This window comes from Ammospiza caudacuta, chromosome 3 (assembly GCF_027887145.1).
Source record: "Ammospiza caudacuta isolate bAmmCau1 chromosome 3, bAmmCau1.pri, whole genome shotgun sequence".
Taxonomy (NCBI): domain Eukaryota; kingdom Metazoa; phylum Chordata; class Aves; order Passeriformes; family Passerellidae; genus Ammospiza; species Ammospiza caudacuta.
Genome location: NC_080595.1, coordinates 18,147,488 through 18,167,878, shown reverse-complemented (window position 1 = coordinate 18,167,878; position 20,391 = coordinate 18,147,488). Strand labels below are relative to the sequence as shown.

The 20,391-nt window shown below is 41.6% G+C and overlaps 1 protein-coding gene across 2 annotated transcripts in view; it reads left to right on the top strand.

Annotated features, from left to right (window-relative positions):
* PCSK2 (proprotein convertase subtilisin/kexin type 2) overlaps positions 1-20,391 on the top strand; it is a 110,105-nt gene that overhangs the window by 80,822 nt on the left and 8,892 nt on the right. For both annotated transcript variants that reach the window (XM_058800783.1, XM_058800784.1), the window contains exons 7-9: positions 3,256-3,344; positions 5,858-6,033; positions 20,069-20,284. In XM_058800783.1, the coding sequence (XP_058656766.1) occupies positions 3,256-3,344; positions 5,858-6,033; positions 20,069-20,284 (481 nt within the window). The remainder of the gene's footprint in view (positions 1-3,255; positions 3,345-5,857; positions 6,034-20,068; positions 20,285-20,391) is intronic.

Sequence of the window (20,391 nt, the reverse complement as noted above, 5' to 3'; positions counted from 1 at the left end):
TGGTTTTTGGAAGGGAAGGATGGTGCCTCAGGCAGGAAATTGCTATCAGGCATTTCAGCTGCTGCTGTGGGCAGAGGCCCAATAGATGGCTTGGCAGCCAAGGGGTTTATTCTCATGTTTGCTGTATTCACTGTTTGACTGTGTTCAGATCCACAGCTTGGGGACCCAGCAGGAGAGTGTATGCTTGGTTCAATGTGGAACAGAGTTGTGCTTGAGCCTGAGGAGCAGTGGGAGCAGTGCAGGAACTTGAATCAAGCCCTGTTCCCAAAATGAGAGGTAGCCCCACAGAACTCAGTGTTTTCTAAGAACCACTTTGGGAACTGACTGATTTTGATCACCCTCTCCTTCTGAACCACATTCAGTACCTTGGCATGTACCACATTTTGCAGTGAAGCGGTAGCCATAGGAATTAGCGGCCTCATACTACTGTCTGACTTCATGTTGTGAGCATGCAGAAGGCATAACTTGGGCTTTCCAACTCAGAGCAATGAGATTACAAATTTCTGCCCTGATCCAAATTACCAGTAATTATCTCTGCTCCTATGGCCTTTGTATTCTCTATATTCTCTCACTCAGCCAATGAGTTAGCAGGGAAAAATTCATTTGCTATTTTGGAAACCTATATTCTTCAGATGTCAGAATCTTTTGCTAACTGTGGATCCAAACCAAAGTAGGAGAATGCTTTCCCTTCTGTAAATAATGCTTAGAGGCTGACAACATCATGTGAGTAAAAAGGGGATTGCATTTGCCCCACAAAGTGTCCATCTGAGCTCTGCATGTTTAATTGCTGCCCAATGCAAGCAGCTAAACTAGTCAAGAAAGGCAGATGGTCCCAGCTATTGAGACTGCAGCTCTGCATAGCCCTCCCCTGCAAACAGCTGAAGATAGGATGGATGGGTCCTGTCCTTTGCTGTCTGCAGAAGCATTTCAAAGCAGATGACAAGGTACCTCAATAAAAATCTGTGCCACCTCTGACACTTTCAAAAAGACATCAGTAAGGAGGCACGCATAGGACCATAGGCAATGGATTTTAAAACAGAATTATTTTCAAACACAAAGGAGAGTGAAATTTTTGTAGCTAATATGGAGGTATTTTTTAAAATACAGTATGCAAAACTGTTTTTCAACTAAATCCACTTTTCCCCTTACTTTTTCTATGCATGTTCACATAAAATATGTTCACTTACATAAAGTTTATGCAAGACTTGCTCTACTTGCGAATATATGGTTTACCTTTGAAGTAGCTTGTTCACAGATGAAAATATTTTGTGTTTTATTCCCCTATGTTAAATATTGAAATAGAGAAGAGGTGAACACTGTAGAGAAAGGATGTGATTTGTTCTTCTGACATGAGTCACTTCACAGAAACCACAAAGGTTTATCAATGATACATGAACAGCAAATAGGTCTGAGTTGGAAAAGTCTGCTATTTGCCATTAATAATTCAACCAAATGCATTTCCATGAACTCGTGATTTTTTTTTCTCTCTAGTCAGCAGCACAATATTGAAACTCTGAGCTGCTGGAATAGGCCTGTCTACAGTCTCCATTATGTGGGCCACTGCTCTGGAGAGGATCTTCTGGTAAAACCTTTTTGTCAGGAAGGTCCTAATACAGTTTTTCTCACTGTAATCTGGCAACATCAGTGATGTTTTGCACCCCAGCATTAGTCAAACCAATTTTTAACAAAGCTATTTATTCTTCTCTGTGCCTTGTAGTTGGCCCATAGATGACTAGATAATGAATGCCTAGCATTGCTAGCACCTACCAATGAATGTTGTGCTTCTGTCACACTTCCTTGAGCAAGATCATGAGGGAAAATCTTGTTGTTTGATTGTTGATAGAAATTTCTGTAGCAGCTGAATAACAAATCTGTATTTCTGTCTTCTCTGCCCCCTTTGTAAAAGGAAGCGTATGAAATCTTCTGTCATCTCTCTTTATGGAACTGCCTCTAAAAATATATTCTCCTAAGTAGAGCAGGAAAAAGTATGTCTCGCTTCTTATCTTTTTACTAATGTTACACTATCTTTGCCAGACACCCATAAAGGGAAAGAGAGGGAAAAAAGATGATTGAAACAGTTTTGCTGCCTCCCAGGACAGTCCGTCTATACTCAGTATAAGTATAACCTTTATAATACAGCATTTTGAATTGCATGAATCCTTAGTATGCTGTAGAATCAGTGCCAGTTTCAATGCTCAGAGTGGATTCATGTGAGCAGTAGGATGGAGTCATATATTGATTCAACATCTTAGACTAAAAAAAAACCCTGACAGCAGCACAGGTTTCAGTAATTTCCCTGCTGCTATGCTTTTTTTTAAAAACTAGGTTATGTTGTCTGCATTTCTTTTCTTTTGAGTTTAATTTCTAGGATGAATTAGGAGAAAGGAAAACGCAATTTCCCTTCCTGCAGGTGCCCCTGCCAGTGGTGCCAGTAAATGCCACTACAGCTAAAGAGTCTCTATTAAGAGCTGTAAAGCACTTCATAGACACCAGGTATTATTGCAATACCATGTGTCAGCCCAAACCTGGACCTCTGTATCAGAGCAGACTTTTCCCTCTTGAGCAGAAAGCAATTGCTCTGTGAGCTGGAGCACCTTGTCAGCTCTTTTGGGAATCAGGCACTGGATGAGGGATGCATGTGCCTTAGGTCCCACAGCTTTGTGCCTGGCCAGCCATGTGCAGCTCTGCTGCTGAGGAGTGCAGTGACCATTGTGGCTCACTTCTCCTACTCCAGCTTGGTATTGCACCCACCTCTTCCTGTAGCATTTCTTTTGTGGGCAGGGATATGCTCTTTGTACATGTTCAGACAGCAAAAAGGCAGACAGACTGTTCCATAAGGTTCAAAGTAATGGGTGTCACGGTGTCAAGATGCAAAAATAAAGGAACTAATATTGATTTTTGTATTTATGGTGTTCTGTCAGGGGCTGTTTCTACTAAGATTTGTTAATGAGGCAGAACCTGTCTCACAAGCTAAAATGAAAAGGCCTGTATAACTTTACAGTTAAATGCAGTGTCGAGATACATGTTAACCTCAGAGCAAGCCTCACTCATTCTGTGGAGGGGAAACTGGATATTGCCTGCTTCAGCAAGGAATGAACATGTGCCAGTATTCAGCACTCAACAGTTTTGCATTGAATGGTTTTCCTCTGCAGCACTGGGAGCTGACTGAGGCAAAACAAGCTCACAGTGATCCAGCTCAGCTCAGCACGTGCATTAGCTGGGGTTCATCTGGTCTCTCTGCCTTCCTTTTCACAGCCACGGGACAAGGTGTGCAGGAGAGGTGTCTGCTGCTGCCAACAACAACATCTGCGGTGTGGGAGTTGCGTACAATTCCAAAGTGGCAGGTATGGTAGCAATCCAGGGTGTAAATAGCCCACTGTGCTTCAGGCAGAGCTCCTCCTGCAGAGACAGAGGGTGTTGCTCACGAAAGGGCTGCAGATTGGTGCTGGACCATGTATTTATTACTTTTCACAGTAGCTGGAGAGAGAAATTTCTCCCTGGCTTTGCCTTTTCAATCAAGGGCCTTATAAATAAAGGCTTTTTAATAACAGTGCTAAAGAGCAGCTCTGCTCCTTCATATACCAGCTCCTGTTTGTATGCTGATTTTCAGTGCTTCTTCCCTGCATACCTATAGAATTGTTTGTGCCGAATCTCATTTTGCAGGAGGTAAAGTATCAATTTCTGCTGCACTTAAAAACCATTTGAAAAGGCCAATCTTATGCTGCTCTTACTCTTGAGGCTCTCACAGGGCAGGACCTGCAGAGCTGTATATCTCTGTGGTTGTAGTTTTCCTCTGTTTTAACAGTGATGCAAAGTGATAGAAGCAGATGCGGAGAATGAAAAAGGTGCACTCAGCATCCACGCCTTGGGTATTTTTACTTCTAACAAGTTCTTCTCTGCACATATATACTGAATACAGTGCTTGGAGTGAGTTAGGCTCTCCACACCATGTGTCAGTTTAGTTGAATCTGAAGAAATCCTGTTTTTCCCACTCTTAAGACAGTTCCATGATGAGAACTGATGTACAGCAGGCAGAGATAGATGCTTGTGAATTTCACTTTACTTTCCCTAATCCACACCAGAGCATCACCCATTGCTTCTCGGTGATGGTCCACAGTGTGTGTACATGGACAGTGCTGCTCTGCTTGGCCAGTTCCTGTTTCACTGTAGTGTCAGGAGAATCTGAGGAAGGCCACATTTCACCTGTCACCTACATGACTGAAAGCTGAATCTCCACCAGAGAAGAGCACCAAGCAATGTTTGCTAAGCTCTTACTCAAGAAATATCAGTGAGAGTTAGTAACTGGCTGGGCAGGTCTAATAAATATCTCCTTTCTTCAGGAAGGGTAACATCTCCTTCAGGGATGGGACATTCCACAAAATTTACATTCTTTCAAGAGTTACTCTTGGAGGAATCTGAATTGAGACATGGGATTTTGTCTGGACCATGTCTGTATTATTCATATAACTCTACAACTGCAAGCTGGTTGCTTAAAAATCAAGAGGTTTGACAATATTTCTGGTGACCAACAGCCAACAGATAATCTTCTGTGTTTGTCCACTTTGCATTAAAATCCCCTCAAGTTTTTGGAAGTGCCAGCCAGCCTTCCCTGCCTGAGGACAATATGCATTGGCAACACCACTGTGTGGTCCATGGCACTGGAAGTCCATGAAAGCTGAGGGTCTGCTTCTGTCATGGTTTGGAGTCATGTTTGAAGAATGAATGGGTAGTTGATTGCAGATCTGCATTTTATAAGTATGGGAAGCAATTTCTCACCAATTGAGTTTGACTTCATGTTAGCTTGAGTTAGCCCATCAAGAACATCTGGCTTTGGTCTGATTTCTATTTGAAATTTATACCACCTTTTTTCCAGCCTTATATTTGAAACACAATGGTTTTTTATTGAATATAGTAAAGTCACTGTCTTCTAAATCAGGATCCTTATTGCCATTCACACTGCTTGGCACTGATTTCTGCCCAGTCTCTGTCCTAAACCATTGGGAAAAGCTGAACTTCAACTTGGGGATATAAATAACGCTTGGAATGAATCCCTGGTTACTCAGGTCTCATCCAGAGACCAAGTGACAGGTTGGCTGTCACTGGAATTGTCCTATGTGTGAGGTATGATGGGTGTAAGGGCTTGCACTGCTGTCTGTTGCACTCCGGCTCACTTAGAGTCAACACTTTAAGGTTTTATGAAATTGACATCTCCTAAGATTGTATCATTTAAACTCTTTAACTTCTGCTGCAATATGGGTTAAAGGAAGTGGGTTTTAGTTTGCTTTTTTCCTCCACATGCTGGCTGTATTTTGCTATTGCATCTGCATGTTGACAGAATGATATTTTTCCAGGAAATTGCTGTGTAGCATGTTTCCCTCCTCTGATTAAATTCTGGAGATGCACCCAAATAAACAGAAAAATTACTTGAAAAACTAATGACATGTGAACACAAAACTGAATGTAAGTTAGATGAGGGAGGGGACCTTACTCTTTTTTGCTAGCTTACAGAATCTTATATTAAATGCCATTGATATTATTTAAGCACTGAATTTCTAAGACTGCTGAATTCTGTTATTTTTATAGTGTTCTCAAAGATTAGATGGAAAATACGGTGTAATTAGAAAGCTAACAATAAAGTTCTTTTTCTGTCTGGGCTGTGCTGCCTTGGTGGCTGGGTGTTTAATACTGGCATCCTGCTGGGTAAGCACACCCTGGTGACATGGGAATGTCAAGTGTAGAATTACTGAATGGGTAAAACTGACAGTGACTTAAAATATCTGTAACTGGTGGCCTTCTGCAAGATTACATTTTGTGCTGGGTAGTGCATATTTCATGCTTATGTTGATTAAAACTACAGGTATTCGAATGCTCGACCAGCCGTTTATGACAGACATTATTGAGGCTTCCTCCATCAGTCATATGCCTCAAATCATAGATATATATAGTGCCAGCTGGGGACCAACTGATAATGGGAAGACTGTGGATGGACCTAGAGAGTTAACGCTGCAAGCAATGGCAGATGGTGTGAATAAGGTAACAGTTTTAATAATCTGGGTTCTGGGGCAGAATGGTGTGTACATGCTTGTGCAGAAAACAGTGACTTGGGAACACAATGCATTTGCACAAATTATCAAACTTTTGCCATATTTCAAGGTTCCTTTGATGCTCACTCTGCAATATTTTGGTATTGATTTTATTGTATAGTCTCAGCATACTGTGTTTATCTCTAGCCTGCTAACTGATGCTTTTTATAGGCCATTGCAGTCAAAATGGAAGAGCCTGAACTTGCTGAACCCAGGTTGAAATATGTCAGCTGAGCCACTGACACTGCATTTTCTGTTTTGGCATGTTACCAATTTAATTATTTTTTGGATTTGGAGTGTCTCTTGGGTTACTCATTATATGGTCATTATTATAGCTGTGATTGAGCTGCAACAATTCAGATGTCCCTGGACTAATATCATCCAGGAGACTCCTTGTTTATTCCCACATTCCCAGCTCCTTCTAGGAGCAGTCTGTGGTCTTTGTAAAAGACACTCAATATCAGCCTGTCATCTGTTTAACCGGTACACTGTAAGATGGTTGGAGGAAATGTGTGTGCCCCAACTCAAAATAAATTAGTCCAGACAAACCAACCTTGCATGGCTTTATCTCTACCTCTTTAGTGTCATGCAGCCAAGACAACCATGGGTGCCCCCTGGTGCTCTAGGGAATGAGCTTCCTCCCCTTGGCTGGTTGTAGATTGGTTTCTGTATTGACAAGACCTGAAATTACCCAGAACATCTGCGATGGTTTTCTATGGGAGCTCCACAATTACTTTTCTATCCAAATTATTTCTTCCTTTTGCTTGTGCCAGATACTCCCACTCTTCATCACCAGCTCACTGTAAGCAGCACATTCTGTTTACCATGTTTTGTGACATGATAATTCAATCTACCGCTGTGACAAATAGTGAAGCATCTAAAGCTTTCTCAAATGCTGACCCTCGGATGTTTTGCCTGTAACCGAGGAATTACAGTTGTCTTCATGCTTCCACCCATAAAATTGGCAATGTACTGCAAGAACACTGGAAGACTTGTCAAAAATTCCTTCTGTCTACTCAGTTTTTAGTATAAACTGTACAAACCTCTGATGAGTTGAGTCCCTCTGAAGTCACCTTACACAGGCTGTGTTTCTTCTTGTGATTTTCATTTATCTAGTGTTTCCATAAAGATCCCCTTAAACACTTTGGTCTTGAGGAGAATCTTTCTTAGGTGTATGACAATTCTAGCAGCACCTTGATGTGTTATTGTTGCTTGATCTCTCTTCCACTTATGTTGGTTGTAGCAGATATAAACTTTGAACACAGAAAAGTTTCCGTATAATTTCTGTGCTGTCCTCATCCAATGGAGAACTTGTGTAAAAGTAGCAAAAAAGTCGAAGATTGAAAACTGAACTAGAGTTATTTTACCCTTCAAGAGAAGCAGATTTTAAATCATAATCATGGGGATTTTTTGTAATTTGGTATAAAAAATACCTTTGAATTAACTTGCTGTCATATTGCCCTATGCTTTAATTTGTGCAGTTACACTGGAATTAACCTTCTCTTTCAATGTTTAATATCAGAGTAGGGATTTTTCTTTTCTGTTTCATTGCTTGGTTGGAGTCCTATACTCAGAGGGTTGGGCATATTACCTTTTTAATACCTTGCTTTCAGGAGTGTTTGTGATTCTCTTCAAGAAATAATTTGCAGTATTAAGATAAAAAGGGGCCCTGAGATCACTTGCGTTGAAGTCTCAGGAAAGAGAGAGCACAGTGACAGTGATCTGTGCTCTGGCAAGGATTGCTTTTATGAGGAGACATATGTCTCTTTTATCAGGAGACATAAAATTAACAGGAGAGCCTGCAGTAGTAAACCAGTTCTCTCGGCCGTTGGAGAATTAGGAGGAATTATACTGGATTCTACAAAAAAAAATATTGCTGTCTTGGGACAATTACACTTAACCTTGTAGTGGCAGTATCCCAGCTATCTCCTGGCAGTATGTGCACAGAAGATGGGACAGTTCTGCCCCAAATAACTCCCTTTGTGTTATGATCTTAGCTTTATCTACCCTTCTTTTGCTCATTACATTTCCTAATAGAACAGTTTTTTTGGGTATAGTTTGTTCTGATTTGGTTTTTTTGAAGAGCCAGATTTTCTAGAGGTATTTCAAGCTGTCAGTTGATGCTGGGTATTCTCCATGATGCTCTGAAAAACCCACTACAGAGCTGGCTGCATGTAAAGGAAGACTAACAAGCCTTTGATATAATACCCTTTTACCTAGTTTAGGTCTATAATGTATGCATCACATTCTCTATTGACTAAAAATGTAAATCTAGTTTATTATTATTTCTCAGTGTAACCCTCCTATCTTATTAAAAAGTATCTTTTGTAAACTGAGAGACAAAAAAATGTAGGAATTCTTTTTATCAGCCTAGAGCTGATTCTCACCAGTTATGGCTCATGACTTAATGATGAAGCTGAAATATTGGTGGGGAGGAAGCAACATGCTGAGAATAAAAATGTATTCTTAAACTAAAAGCAATACTTCCAAATGTCCTAGAAGGCAAAATAAGAGCTCTTGCATGGAGCAAGATTAATATCCTTGCTTCTAATGCAATAAAATAAAAATCAGTAAGTAAGAGCGATACAGAATTCTTACACAGAATGTGCATTTAATTGAGTTGACAAACACAGGTTATCTTTGCCTTGCTGCCACCACACTTGGGAGCCCAGTTCAAAGAGGACACTGCCAAGTATTTCATCCTTCCCACAATCTCCATTCTCACTTTCGTATCCTTCAGAATTTCTCCTTCCAGAGCTACTGAGATTTGGGGATAACTAGTCGCCTGATAATGACAATATGATAAAAACTGCAGAAACTGTGAAACTTCAAGTTTATATGTCTATTTTTATGTCTTGAAGCCACCCAACTATAACCAGCTGGACTAAGGCCAACATGTCTTCTATTTCTGATATATATTCTTCTAGCTGAAGATGTCCTGGCTCATTGCAGAGTGGAGTTGGACTGGATGGCCTTTAAAAGGGCCCTTCCAACCCAAACTATTCTCTGATTCTATTTTCCTACCTTTCCTCTTCCATTATCCATTCTTGGCATGTGTTAAACTCATTCTTGCCTTTGCCTTAATCATACCTTCATTTTGGTGGACTGTTCGCTTGGAAGGTAAATAGCATTAATAGAGGCAGCTCTGAATTAAGGACAACACAATCTGTCATCACACTGTCAACTCCTTTATGGGCTCTCTTACTAATTATATCCAAGGCTAAGCACAAAATTATTAGTGTGTGCATGAACTGGGTGTCAGCATAACCCATGGAATCAGAAGTTATTGGGAAAGGTACTCAAGCTGCTTTTTGTTGCTAAGATATTTTTTAATGTGATCTGGCTTCGCCTGTGTTATCTCATGGCTTTAGTTCAAGGACAGTGGTCAGCAGCATGGCTGGGTCACTGAACATTGGTGGTTGCACTGCAAGGATATGTGACCTCACAGTTGAATTAGCAAGAATTTGGGAATAGGGATTGAAAGGATTTTCATACACACAAAGGTGCACAAGTATTTGGCAATTACCAGCACTGGCCTGACACAGGTGAACACTCTTACCTGATGCAACTTCCAGCTGCTAGAAAATACTTATTTGGGATGTAACTGGAAAGGACTTTTAAAAACTTTTAGGTTTACAGTACTTGTCTAATTTGGGGGCCTTGCATTCATTGTATGCATTGTATGACTGGACAAAGCAATCCTGTGTGATTTACATATCCCTTGTCTGAGCTGTGCTTACCCACTGTGGGGGTTAGAAGGCTTGGAGAAGGAGGTAGAGATGATGGAAATCCTGTGACAACACATCTCTCTTAAATAGAGACTTTCTGTTATTTAGTATCTTGCATCCAGAATTGTAACACCTGTCATCTTAAACAGGAAAAGGCTGTTGCAGACATCTTTTGTGAAAATCCTTTTCTTAGGATTTTTCCTGCTGAGAAGCTGAGAAGCTACAGCAACAAAATGTAAACAATGGTTATCTGCTGCTGTGGAATGCATCAGGTGTGTCTGTGATTGGGCCATCTTGAATGTTTACAATTAATGGCCGACCACAGACCAGATAGCTTGGACTCTCTGTCTGAGCCACAGACCTTTGTTATTCATTCCATTCTATTTTTAGCTAGCATTCTGAGAGGAAAACCTTTCCTTCTGTTCTTTAATATAGTCTTAATGTAATGTATATAATAAAATAATAAATCAAGCCTTCTGAACATGGAGTCAACATTATTGTCTCTCCCCTCACCCAAGAACCCCTGTGACCACAGTCACAAAAGGCAGCCTAGGTTAAGGACTAATTCCACTTACATTTTATGGTATAACCTGGTTGTAGTGTAGTGTCCAGTAAACACTTCTTATTTGCCATTTCATGAGTCTAGTTCTTTCCAGCTTCAGTTACTGGAATTTAAGGCAACAAAAAAAAGTAATCAAATAAAGTGGTCTCTTATCTATTGCATTTTTATGATGTAGACTTTTATATTAGGAGGTTGTGAGTGGTTGCTCATGGACTGAATGAATTCCTTGAAATTTCACCTTCTCAGCCAGAATATATAAGACATGAGCCATTTGTGCTTGTGCTGGTGAAAACATCACTGCTACCCTAGTGTAGTTCTACCTAAGAAAACAATGCCCAAGTACAAATTACCTAGGGAGCAGTATTAGGAATTCATAGTCACATCATGGCTTTGTAGCTGGGCTCACCAATGAAGGAAGAATTGACAGTGTAAAAAACAAAAGGAAATATTTTTCATTTACCTCTCTCCAAGTGCACAGAAATTGTGTTATTGTTCTTTGAAAATATCATGTTAATTAAGTATATACAGTTAGATGCCACATGCCTCTAACATAATTTTATTGTTCAACAGCTAAGTGAGGACAGGAAAATTTATTATATGACAACCATCTGATTACTCACTTTTTGAGGAAGCCCAGCAAGCTCCTTTATAACTTGGGAGCCCTTTACTATCGTATTGCCATTGTGTCTGAAATATGCATTATAATTCCATGCCTTGTCTTTTTCATCTAAGATAAAATCAAACCGTATTAAAACCCCACACATGTTGTATCTGCTTGCAATTCTGAACCCTGGTCATCTGACAGGGATGTTTTCTAAGGAGGCAAGACAATAATGTAGCCTGAAAATGCTGATTTTGTTGTATCACTCTGCCCCCAGGAGTGCTTTTTTGCCTAATCTCTGTGCCACAGCTCAGCAGATAACATGCTTTAGCTTCCCAGCAAGGCTGATAATGCAAGCTGGCAACCTTTGCACAATGCTTCCAGGAGCACAGATGGACCTATGATGCTAGAGTTCATCACACCACTTGGGAATGCTGGCAAGGAAAACCAGCATTGTCACTGCTAAAGAGTAAATTGGGTGTGTAGAGTCTTTCTGAGTGATAATCTAGTTCAGAAATAATGAGAAGAGAATGAGATTGATTTTTTTGCAAATATTATCAATATTAGAATTAGGCCTGTAGAATTGTTGTATTATCACTTGTGGTGCACAGCCCAGCATCCAGCAAAAAAGAAATGGCTAATTAAAAGGTTTTGCCTTAGCATTTTCCAAGTTCCCTTCTCGTTGCCCTGCTAGACTGAACCCTCCCTGAAAACTAATGCTGGCTCTCTTCACCAAAAATATAATTTTACATATATTTCTCTTGGCTAAGAGAAGCCCATCCAATTTCAACAGCAATTTAGATGTAGAAAATGGCTCAAGCATTATTTTTAGCCAAAGGAGGTATTAACAATTAAGCAATTAATTATGGGTTGGCATATGTGAGTTCAGTACTCTTCTGTGACCAATTCTAAAATAAGTTACAGAAAGCCTTTTTATTAGAGTTTATGAATTATATGTCTTAGATTTTTTGAACCTTGTATGCAGCAGTCTTGGAGTTTGGTAGTTATTACTTGACCCCAATAGTTTCAGAAATCTGCTAGGACAAACTGGACAGACAGTTATTAAAGGCAGCAAAATGTGAAAGGGACACAAAAAGGAGAAGTATGTTGGAAGTGTGGTTCCAAGTGATAGTTATCCTCTGCGCAGTAGCCAAGTGTTGAACTGAGTTCTTGCTCCTGCTAAAACAGCCTTTCCTCTTCCACTGTTGAATACCAGAAGGTTAGGCCAGCAGGGAAGGGACAGGGCCTTCATCAGTAGTGAATTTGAGAGGATAACCCTGTTGCTGTTTCTTCCCACCTGAACTGCATGGCTTGTGGCTGTGCTGGGCTTTTCCAGGGTTACAGTTCAGCATCTCCAGGCTTTCGGAAGGAACTGGAGAAGTGTAAAGGCATTCAGCTCAAACAGGGTAGCTGTGCGCCTAAACCTGTGTAGTGGCAAACTTTGGCAATCCAAGTATGTTTCCTGCTATGTTTTCTCTGAGGTATCTCTGAGGTTAAATCAAGGTTGCTTGGCTGGCTGTCAGAAATGTGTTTCTGCCTAAATTTTGCTTTAGGTTTTTAAAAGTGCCCAAGTCATCAGTATAGGAAAGGAGCAAAGGGATCCAGAAGACACAGCCTACCAGATTGCTCTAGGCAAATCATCCTGGCAGCTGGAGGAGCCAGGGGAGTGAGAGATGTTAGGGATGCAGGAACATGCAGGCAGGCTCCAGAAAACCGTGGCAATACAAAAAATGGGCAGCAGTTCAGGGATGCCAAAGAGTCGCTGCCTGCAGCTGACTTGTACTGTATAGCAACCTCTGCAGTAGGTCGTTGCAGCCTGAATAGCTGCTAGTAAAGTCCAGGGTAAGGAAGCAAAAAAACATCTGTTGCATAATATCAACAGATGTTTAATTCAGCTGGCCAGTGAGATGTTCAGAGTCCCAGAGCACACACATGTGGAGGGTCCAGGTTCCCCTCTCTCAAGGAGCCCCCAGAGTGACCCTGGTCTCCGGGCAGTACTAAGATAAGGGCCAATCGGGGGATAGGGAGGGAGTGGCTCAGGGACACAGGAACAGACATAGGAGGAGCAGGGGAAGGAGCCAGTGGGGTCTTACGGGCTTTTGAGGGAAGCTTCTTGTGTTTCCCCAAGCCAGGGGATGCCCTCCAGGGTCTCCACAACTCCCCATTTTGAAATTATTAAGAAAGCTTCTCTGAAGGATCAACTGAATCAACACAAAATGACAAAAACAAATAAAAACCCTCCACATGTGTGTGCTTTGGGACTCTGTTAAATATCTCACCACATGGCTGAATTAAACCTCTGTGGATATTATGCAAAGACCCTTTTTGCTTCCTTACCCTGGACTTTACTGGCAGCTATTCAGACTGCACAAATGGCGCACCGAGCAGGTCTCTAGGAGAGACTTCTTCTCCTAGAAAACATCTGCACTAGACCACCCTGAGAATTTGGGCTTTTTTTACCCCAGTGTGGTGAGTTTGAAATTTTGGTTCCTTCCTCCTTTTACTCTCCGGTGTTGGGAAGAGACTGGGTTAAGATGGAAACAGCACTCACCCATGCAGAACAAGAAGTTTACCTTGTTATAAATGAGGTCCCATATCTCTAATTTAATAATTCACAGACTTAAAATTTAGCAGCAGTTTTTAATTGAGCAGCCATTTTATAATACAATCAAATATAATCCAGTAGTTACAAAAAGAAATTTGGCAGTGGCTCAGATAAAACATAAGCAAAAATTGAGCAATCAGAATATGGGGAGGGCATCCCACCCTGCCTCACGTACAAAAGGCAAAAGGATCCAAACACAACTTATATACTGTATCCTAATGCATATTCATCAATGTTTTCCCATAAATCTCCTCCTATTTTAGATTCTCAAAATCTACGTCACTCTACTGTGCAGCGCATGCTCCTGTTGTTGCAAGTCCTCTGAATAACCTGGCAGGTGGTGTGTGCGCATTAAGCTTTATGTTATGTAAGTAAGCACTATGTTCCAATTAAGCCTTATTATTTTATAGATAAGACCACTATTTTAGACTCCCTGTCTGGAATTGTCCCAGTTTTTTTCTCTTTATTGTCCCAACTTCTCAAGGTCGGTCCAAACCAATAAATTTTTGGAAGTAATTTGGGAAATTTAAAAACTAAGACAGAATTCTGTTCTTTATTTAATATGATGATGAAATGCATTCTGAATCTTGAGGACCATTTAAAAAACAGATGAAAACACCTCCTCCATGTTCCCCTCTTTGTGCCCCTGCACCTCCTCCCCTGTCACAAGGATAGACTCCTCCGGGTTCTCCCATGTTTACTCCTGCTGCCCAGGTTGGCTCTCACCACATGGCTGCAGCCGCATGATCACATTCACGTGCTCAAGATGGCAGAGACCCCATGTTTGGAGCTGCGGGGTCCCCCCTTCTGCCCTCTGGTACTTACGCTTCCTCCCACAGATGTGTTTACCTTGGTTGCTATAGCACTGCGAGACGGAGCAGGTGGTGATAGCCATCCCCCCTCGCACTGAACAGCTGCTCCCGCAGAAAACCCACGGCCTCCCCACTGCTGCTCCACATGGCCAGAGTGAGCTGGCTGATATTCGCTGCCCAGCCTGCCCCGTGGCAGCCCGCTGCATGGGGGTCAAGGGCAGGCGGGCAAGACCGGCAGGCCCAGGGTGCTGCTGTCACCGGGCAGGCAGACGGCCCCACCGGGGGATGGCTTAGAGCCACAGTCCTGGCAGCGAAACTGCTGCCCCCATGCCAGCAGCGCCCGCAGGCACCAACCAAGACAGACCCCTGAGAAGGAGAAGAGGCTGAATCTCAGCGTGGCCACCAGCGCTGGGAGTGTGATGAACTTTGCACGGCAGCACACCAGCACCAGCAACGCGTCTAGCACCACCAACACAAACACAAACCCACTGACAAAGGTAAAAAAGTCCTTGCCGTGAACATTTTGGGGACAGTGAAATGGTTCAATGTCAAATACAGATACAGTTTCATAACCTGGAATGATAACAAAGATGTGTTTGTTCATAAGACTGCTATAAAAAAAATAACCCCAGGAAATACCACCACAGTCTAGGAGATGGAGAAATTGTGGAATTTAATATAATACAAGGAAGAAATAGCCCCCAAGCAGCCGATGTGGCAAGATCTGGTAGAGTTCCAGTGCAAGGTAGTAAACATGCGCCAGACTGCAAACCTGCAAAATATTATCCACATCATAGAAGTCCTCCACACACCTACCAAGGAAATAGAACCCAAAAAATTCCTGTGGTATCTGTACCTCCCTCCCACTTTCCCCTTTTCCTTTCCATTGTCCTGTTACTCTTTTTTTATGTTCCCACAAATTCCTACCTCCCTTTCCCTTTACCTATGGTCTCCCTCCACTAATCTTTTTCCCCAGAGTTCCTTTGTAATACCAGAGGGAGCGTGATTGGGAGGGAAAGAAAGGAAAGTTTTCCTAAAGTAACCATCTTTTTCTTAAAAGTTAATGATTTCTATTTAGAGTTTCCAACAGGCACACCACCACTTACACTACCTTATACAGGGTCTGTAACAGCCAACAACACTGCCACAGGTGACAGAGAACCAATCCCTGCTGAAGAAACCTTCTCCTGACTCAGTTTCCTGATAAACCGTACTAAGTGAACACCGCATCCCTCCTGCCAGCTCTAAGAAATCTGTTTGGACATTGGGGAGTCAGAGTTTTTTGCATCTTGAAAACTGTCTTATGAGTGCTTTTATGTGTTTTTGTCATTTTGTGTTGATTCAGTTGATCCTTCAGAGAAGCTTTCTTAATAATTTCAAAATGGGGAGTTGTGGAGACCCTGGAGGGCATCCCCTGGCTTGGGGAAACACAAGAAGCTTCCCTCAAAAGCCCGTAAGACCCCACTGGCTCTTTCCCCTGCTCCTCCTATGTCTGTTCCTGTGTCCCTGAGCCACTCCCTCCCTATCCCCCGATTGGCCCTTATCTTAGTACTGCCCGGAGACCAGGGTCACTCTGGGGGCTCCTTGAGAGAGGGGAACCTGGACCCTCCACATGTGTGTGCTCTGGGACTCTGAACATCTCACTGGCCAGCTGAATTAAACATCTGTTGATATTATGCAACAGATGTTTTTTTGCTTCCTTACCCTGGACTTTACTAGCAGCTATTCAGGCTGCAACAATAGGTGGCTATGCAACAATCAAACAATCAAAGCTTCAGGAAACACTGGCTCAGGTACTAGCCCAGCAGGCATAATGAATGAAGAAAACAACAAAGGGGAAAAACATAGTTTAAGTAATGCCTCTAGTTACATAAAGTGAGAAAGGATGAAGTCTTCTGCCAGCTCACTTTTGCAAGGTAGCTTACAAAAGATATTTATCTAGGATTATGCACTTATGGAAGATCAGAAAAAGGGGTAAGAATATTTCTCAGGGAATGTTTCATCATGGTGCAGCTTCCCACTAAAGACACTGGAAATAGAAAACCTGCTCTTTTCTTAAAGAGAGCTTCACAGGAACTGTCTGTGAATTACTAAACATATAGCCTTGCCAAACACTTAAAACTGGTTCAACTTGAATTGAGAACTGGGCCTCTCTTGGGCTGGTATTAAATCCATCATGATCCATTTTCAGCTCTGAGTGAGATATATCTTCAGATGGCTCAGAAGGGTGAGTGCCAAGCCATGCATCACTTTTGGAGGAAATTAGCAGGTTTCTACAAGATGGTGGAGGAAAGATACTCTTTTAAAATGTATCTTAAAACCTTCCTGGTGTTGTGTTCTTCCTGACTCTTCCTTCAGGCTCCCTCTGGTGGTTACAGTGTATGTTACTGTTGCCTTCTTCCATCCCGTTCTTGCTCCACATATACAGCCGCCTGAGTCACACCAGTAATATTTTTTAGGTTCACGTAAGGTTGAGATGCAAATAAGAGCTTTCAGTTCACTTTAAATATGATGTTTAGTTAATACAACTGGATTTTATTTTTCTTGCTTATCATAGAATCATAGAGTGCTTTGAGTAGGAACGGACCTTAAAGGCCATCTAATTCTTGAACCCCTGCTGTGCCATGAGCAAGGATGCGGCCCACTAGATGAAGACTAGATCAGTTTTATTACTACTACTATCCAGAGAACTGAATATTTACTTCTCCTGAAGCTGTATATTTCTACTTGATAAACTACACGATTCCTGAGAACAGCCACCAAACAGCTTGCCTGTGCAGGCAGTCTCTCTGTGGGATCTGACTGTGGGACATGTGAACAACAAGTCCTAAGCATCATTACAAATAATGCAGTTGGACTGCTGTCAGTTTATTCCAGCAGTGTTGGCTTGTCTTTCCAGTCCTGGCTAGGAATGAAAGGCAATTGAAATTAGAGTATTAAGAGATGAGTTGTAGGTTTTAACACTAAGACCACTTATGGATATGACTCCTGTGAAAGCAATATCGTGAAGCCATTCTCAAAGTTACAGTAATTGCATACATAAAACCCATCCCAGAGTTTCAGTTCCTCTGTGACTTCCTCTTGCTTCACACCAACAATATGTTACATGCATTTTCTGCCATTCAGCTACAAATCCCATTCATGGGGTAAAATTCTTGGCAGCACAAAACAGTCCTGCTGAGCATGGCTAAGTTTTTTTCTGTGTGCTGGACACTGCTGAGGTTAAATTCATGTTAGCACTTTAGTGAATTTCTCACATGAAATTGGAGTGTTTCCCTTTCAAATGACAAGAAAGGAGATTGTTTAAGAACGGATCCATATATGACGAGCATCCTATTCCTGCCACCTGCTTTCTGTGTTGGACAGCCACCTGTTTTTTTGGGACTGAGGCTGTCCAAAGCAGGTACAGAGTTGCAAAGTGGTGTGGTGATGTAGGTGGGCATGATGGCAGCAAGATTGGGATGTAGCCTCTGAAAGCAGTCCAAAGACAAGGTTTAGGCCCGTAAACTAATGGCAGTCAGAGCAAAAGGTGGGATATGGAAAAAGTCCAAGAGAAAAAAGGCACAACTGGTCTTGTTCTACTGAATTTTATTTTTAAAATAAATTGCTAGCATGATTTTGTTCTTCAAAGTACATATTTTTGCAACAGTATCCTCCTCCCTTAAAATGCAACTGATAGCAGGCCTTTGTGGAAGTTCTTAGATGGATTTCAGAGAGCTTTTTCATAGTCATTATCTTTATTATGAAAATCTGTGTCCTGAGATGTTACATATCCCAGTGTCAGCAATCCTGCTGTGCAATTCAGTGGATTATAATGCAACTCACTAACGTGCTTGAAATAATGAGGTTGCTCTGTTCAGTGGGGTGCAATGAAAAATAGAAGCTACTGCTGGGAGCTCAGATTTGATTTAAAATCCTGACTGAAAAGGTTCCCTATTAAAATGCTACTGCAGGTTACTACGTTTTTATATTCATTAACTTCCATTTCATGCTGTGCAGTGAGAAGACCAGAAGAAATTTTTTAGTCTTTTGCTCAGTGCGTCTAAACAGTGTGTTAAATTCTAGCCTCGCAGACTTCTGGTGATCTTGGAAGTAAATGCTGGACTACTTGAACTAAACATAGAGAGAAATGGTGGCTGTGCTGGAATCAGTTGGAGATCTGAGCTTTGAGTTCCTTACCGCAGATCTTTCCCTGACAGTTGAAGTTCTCACATCTGACTCTCTTTCAGACAGCTCCTACCTCTTTCTGATTATGGAATTAAAAGGAGCTGAGTTGATCCTTTCCCACCACCTGCCTATCTAGAAGCTGGGGAGAGGGTATGGATGTCTTTTGTTTAATTAATGGCAAGCCTTTATAGTAGCCCTTCAACTTCAGTCAGTCCTATCCATCTCAGAATAATTGCGGGACTCTTTTTCTGTAGATTTTTTGTAAGGCCTTGTAGTTTTATTTTCTCCTTAAAAGTAGAATCTGGTTTGTCAGAAAAACAACTCTGAGCCAATCATACCTTTGGAAAAAGAAATGTATTGAGAGAAAATAGTGCTGGTAGAGCTTTTTAGCCATTGTCTGAACCAAACTGGATCGTACAAACCCAGCCTGTGAGATGACCTATGTCCCTTTTAAAGCACTTTTCCTCATAGCACTTAGACCATGGCATAAATGCTAATGAATCCATAAAATGTCTTGGCATGCGCCACAGGAGCCTTCAGAGTGTGAAGCAAACCAGGTGATAAATGGAAGTGCTTTGTGTACACAAGATTGCTGAACTGGCTTTGGCTGCCATTTACCTGGATTTAATAACCTGCATAGATCTGTGTATCACAGCTGAAGTTGCATATATGTTTTATTTGTGCCATATTTCTCCTTTATAGATGCTCAGGTTTACAATTAGCTGTGCAGTTGTTTTGCCAATTGATGGGGATGATTTAAAGGACATGGACACCTCTAAAGAATGGCCTTATTTTACTACTAATACTGAGGCAACACAGAGGTGAAACAATACATTTAATAAAACAATAAGCTTACTATGCATTTGGCTTCAGCAACAAACAAAACAAGCAAGATAATGCAACTAATAATTACTGTATGAGAGACAGAGAATAGTGATTGAGAAAGATACATCACCAATTGCCTAAATACTTTGCCATCATCCAGAACCTACAGCCATTGGGTCTGTTGCAGTGGCTATTTGGAGAACTTTCCAGGGAACTGGGAGGTCCTACAAGTGCGTTCACTCCTAAGTGAGGTCTCCAAAGTCACTGCAAATCAAGTGTTCCAGCTTTTATAACGCACTTCTCAACCAACAGGGACCAGGGCTTGGCAGAGCGCAGGCCATGGTTGAAATAGAGCTTCTTGCAAAAAAACATCTGGTGATGTCAGTTTGGAAGGTTTCTTTAAATGATACATTTATTAACATATCTTGCAGATAGTTACATAAGGTCATGTGAAAGTTTTTAAAGCAGCCGGTTTCATGTTAAAGCAGCTTGGTCAGTCTGTATGCAAGATTCTTTTGTTAAATGGCTAACCATAGACAGTATCTAGTTCATGATTTTCAGGATTCATCTAAAGTCAACTTTGGCTTGGGCCTGTTGTTCAGGCCTGAGCACTTCAGAAGTTTAAAGTTGCTGCTATCTCCTATTTGCTGTTTAACTCCAGAGGGTTGATTTTCTCCTCTCACAGGGCCGGGGTGGAAAAGGCAGCATCTATGTCTGGGCCTCTGGAGATGGAGGCAGCTATGATGACTGTAACTGTGATGGTTATGCATCGAGCATGTGGACAATCTCCATCAATTCTGCCATAAATGATGGACGGACAGCTCTGTATGATGAAAGCTGCTCTTCAACCTTAGCCTCCACCTTTAGTAATGGGAGAAAGAGAAATCCAGAGGCTGGTGTGGTGAGTCCTGATACTATTGTGCTGCTGTTGCTGTCTTTGTGCATGATGTATATCTATCTGCATGACCTATTGCAACTCTGTGTACTTTGGAGCAGCAGATGGTTCTT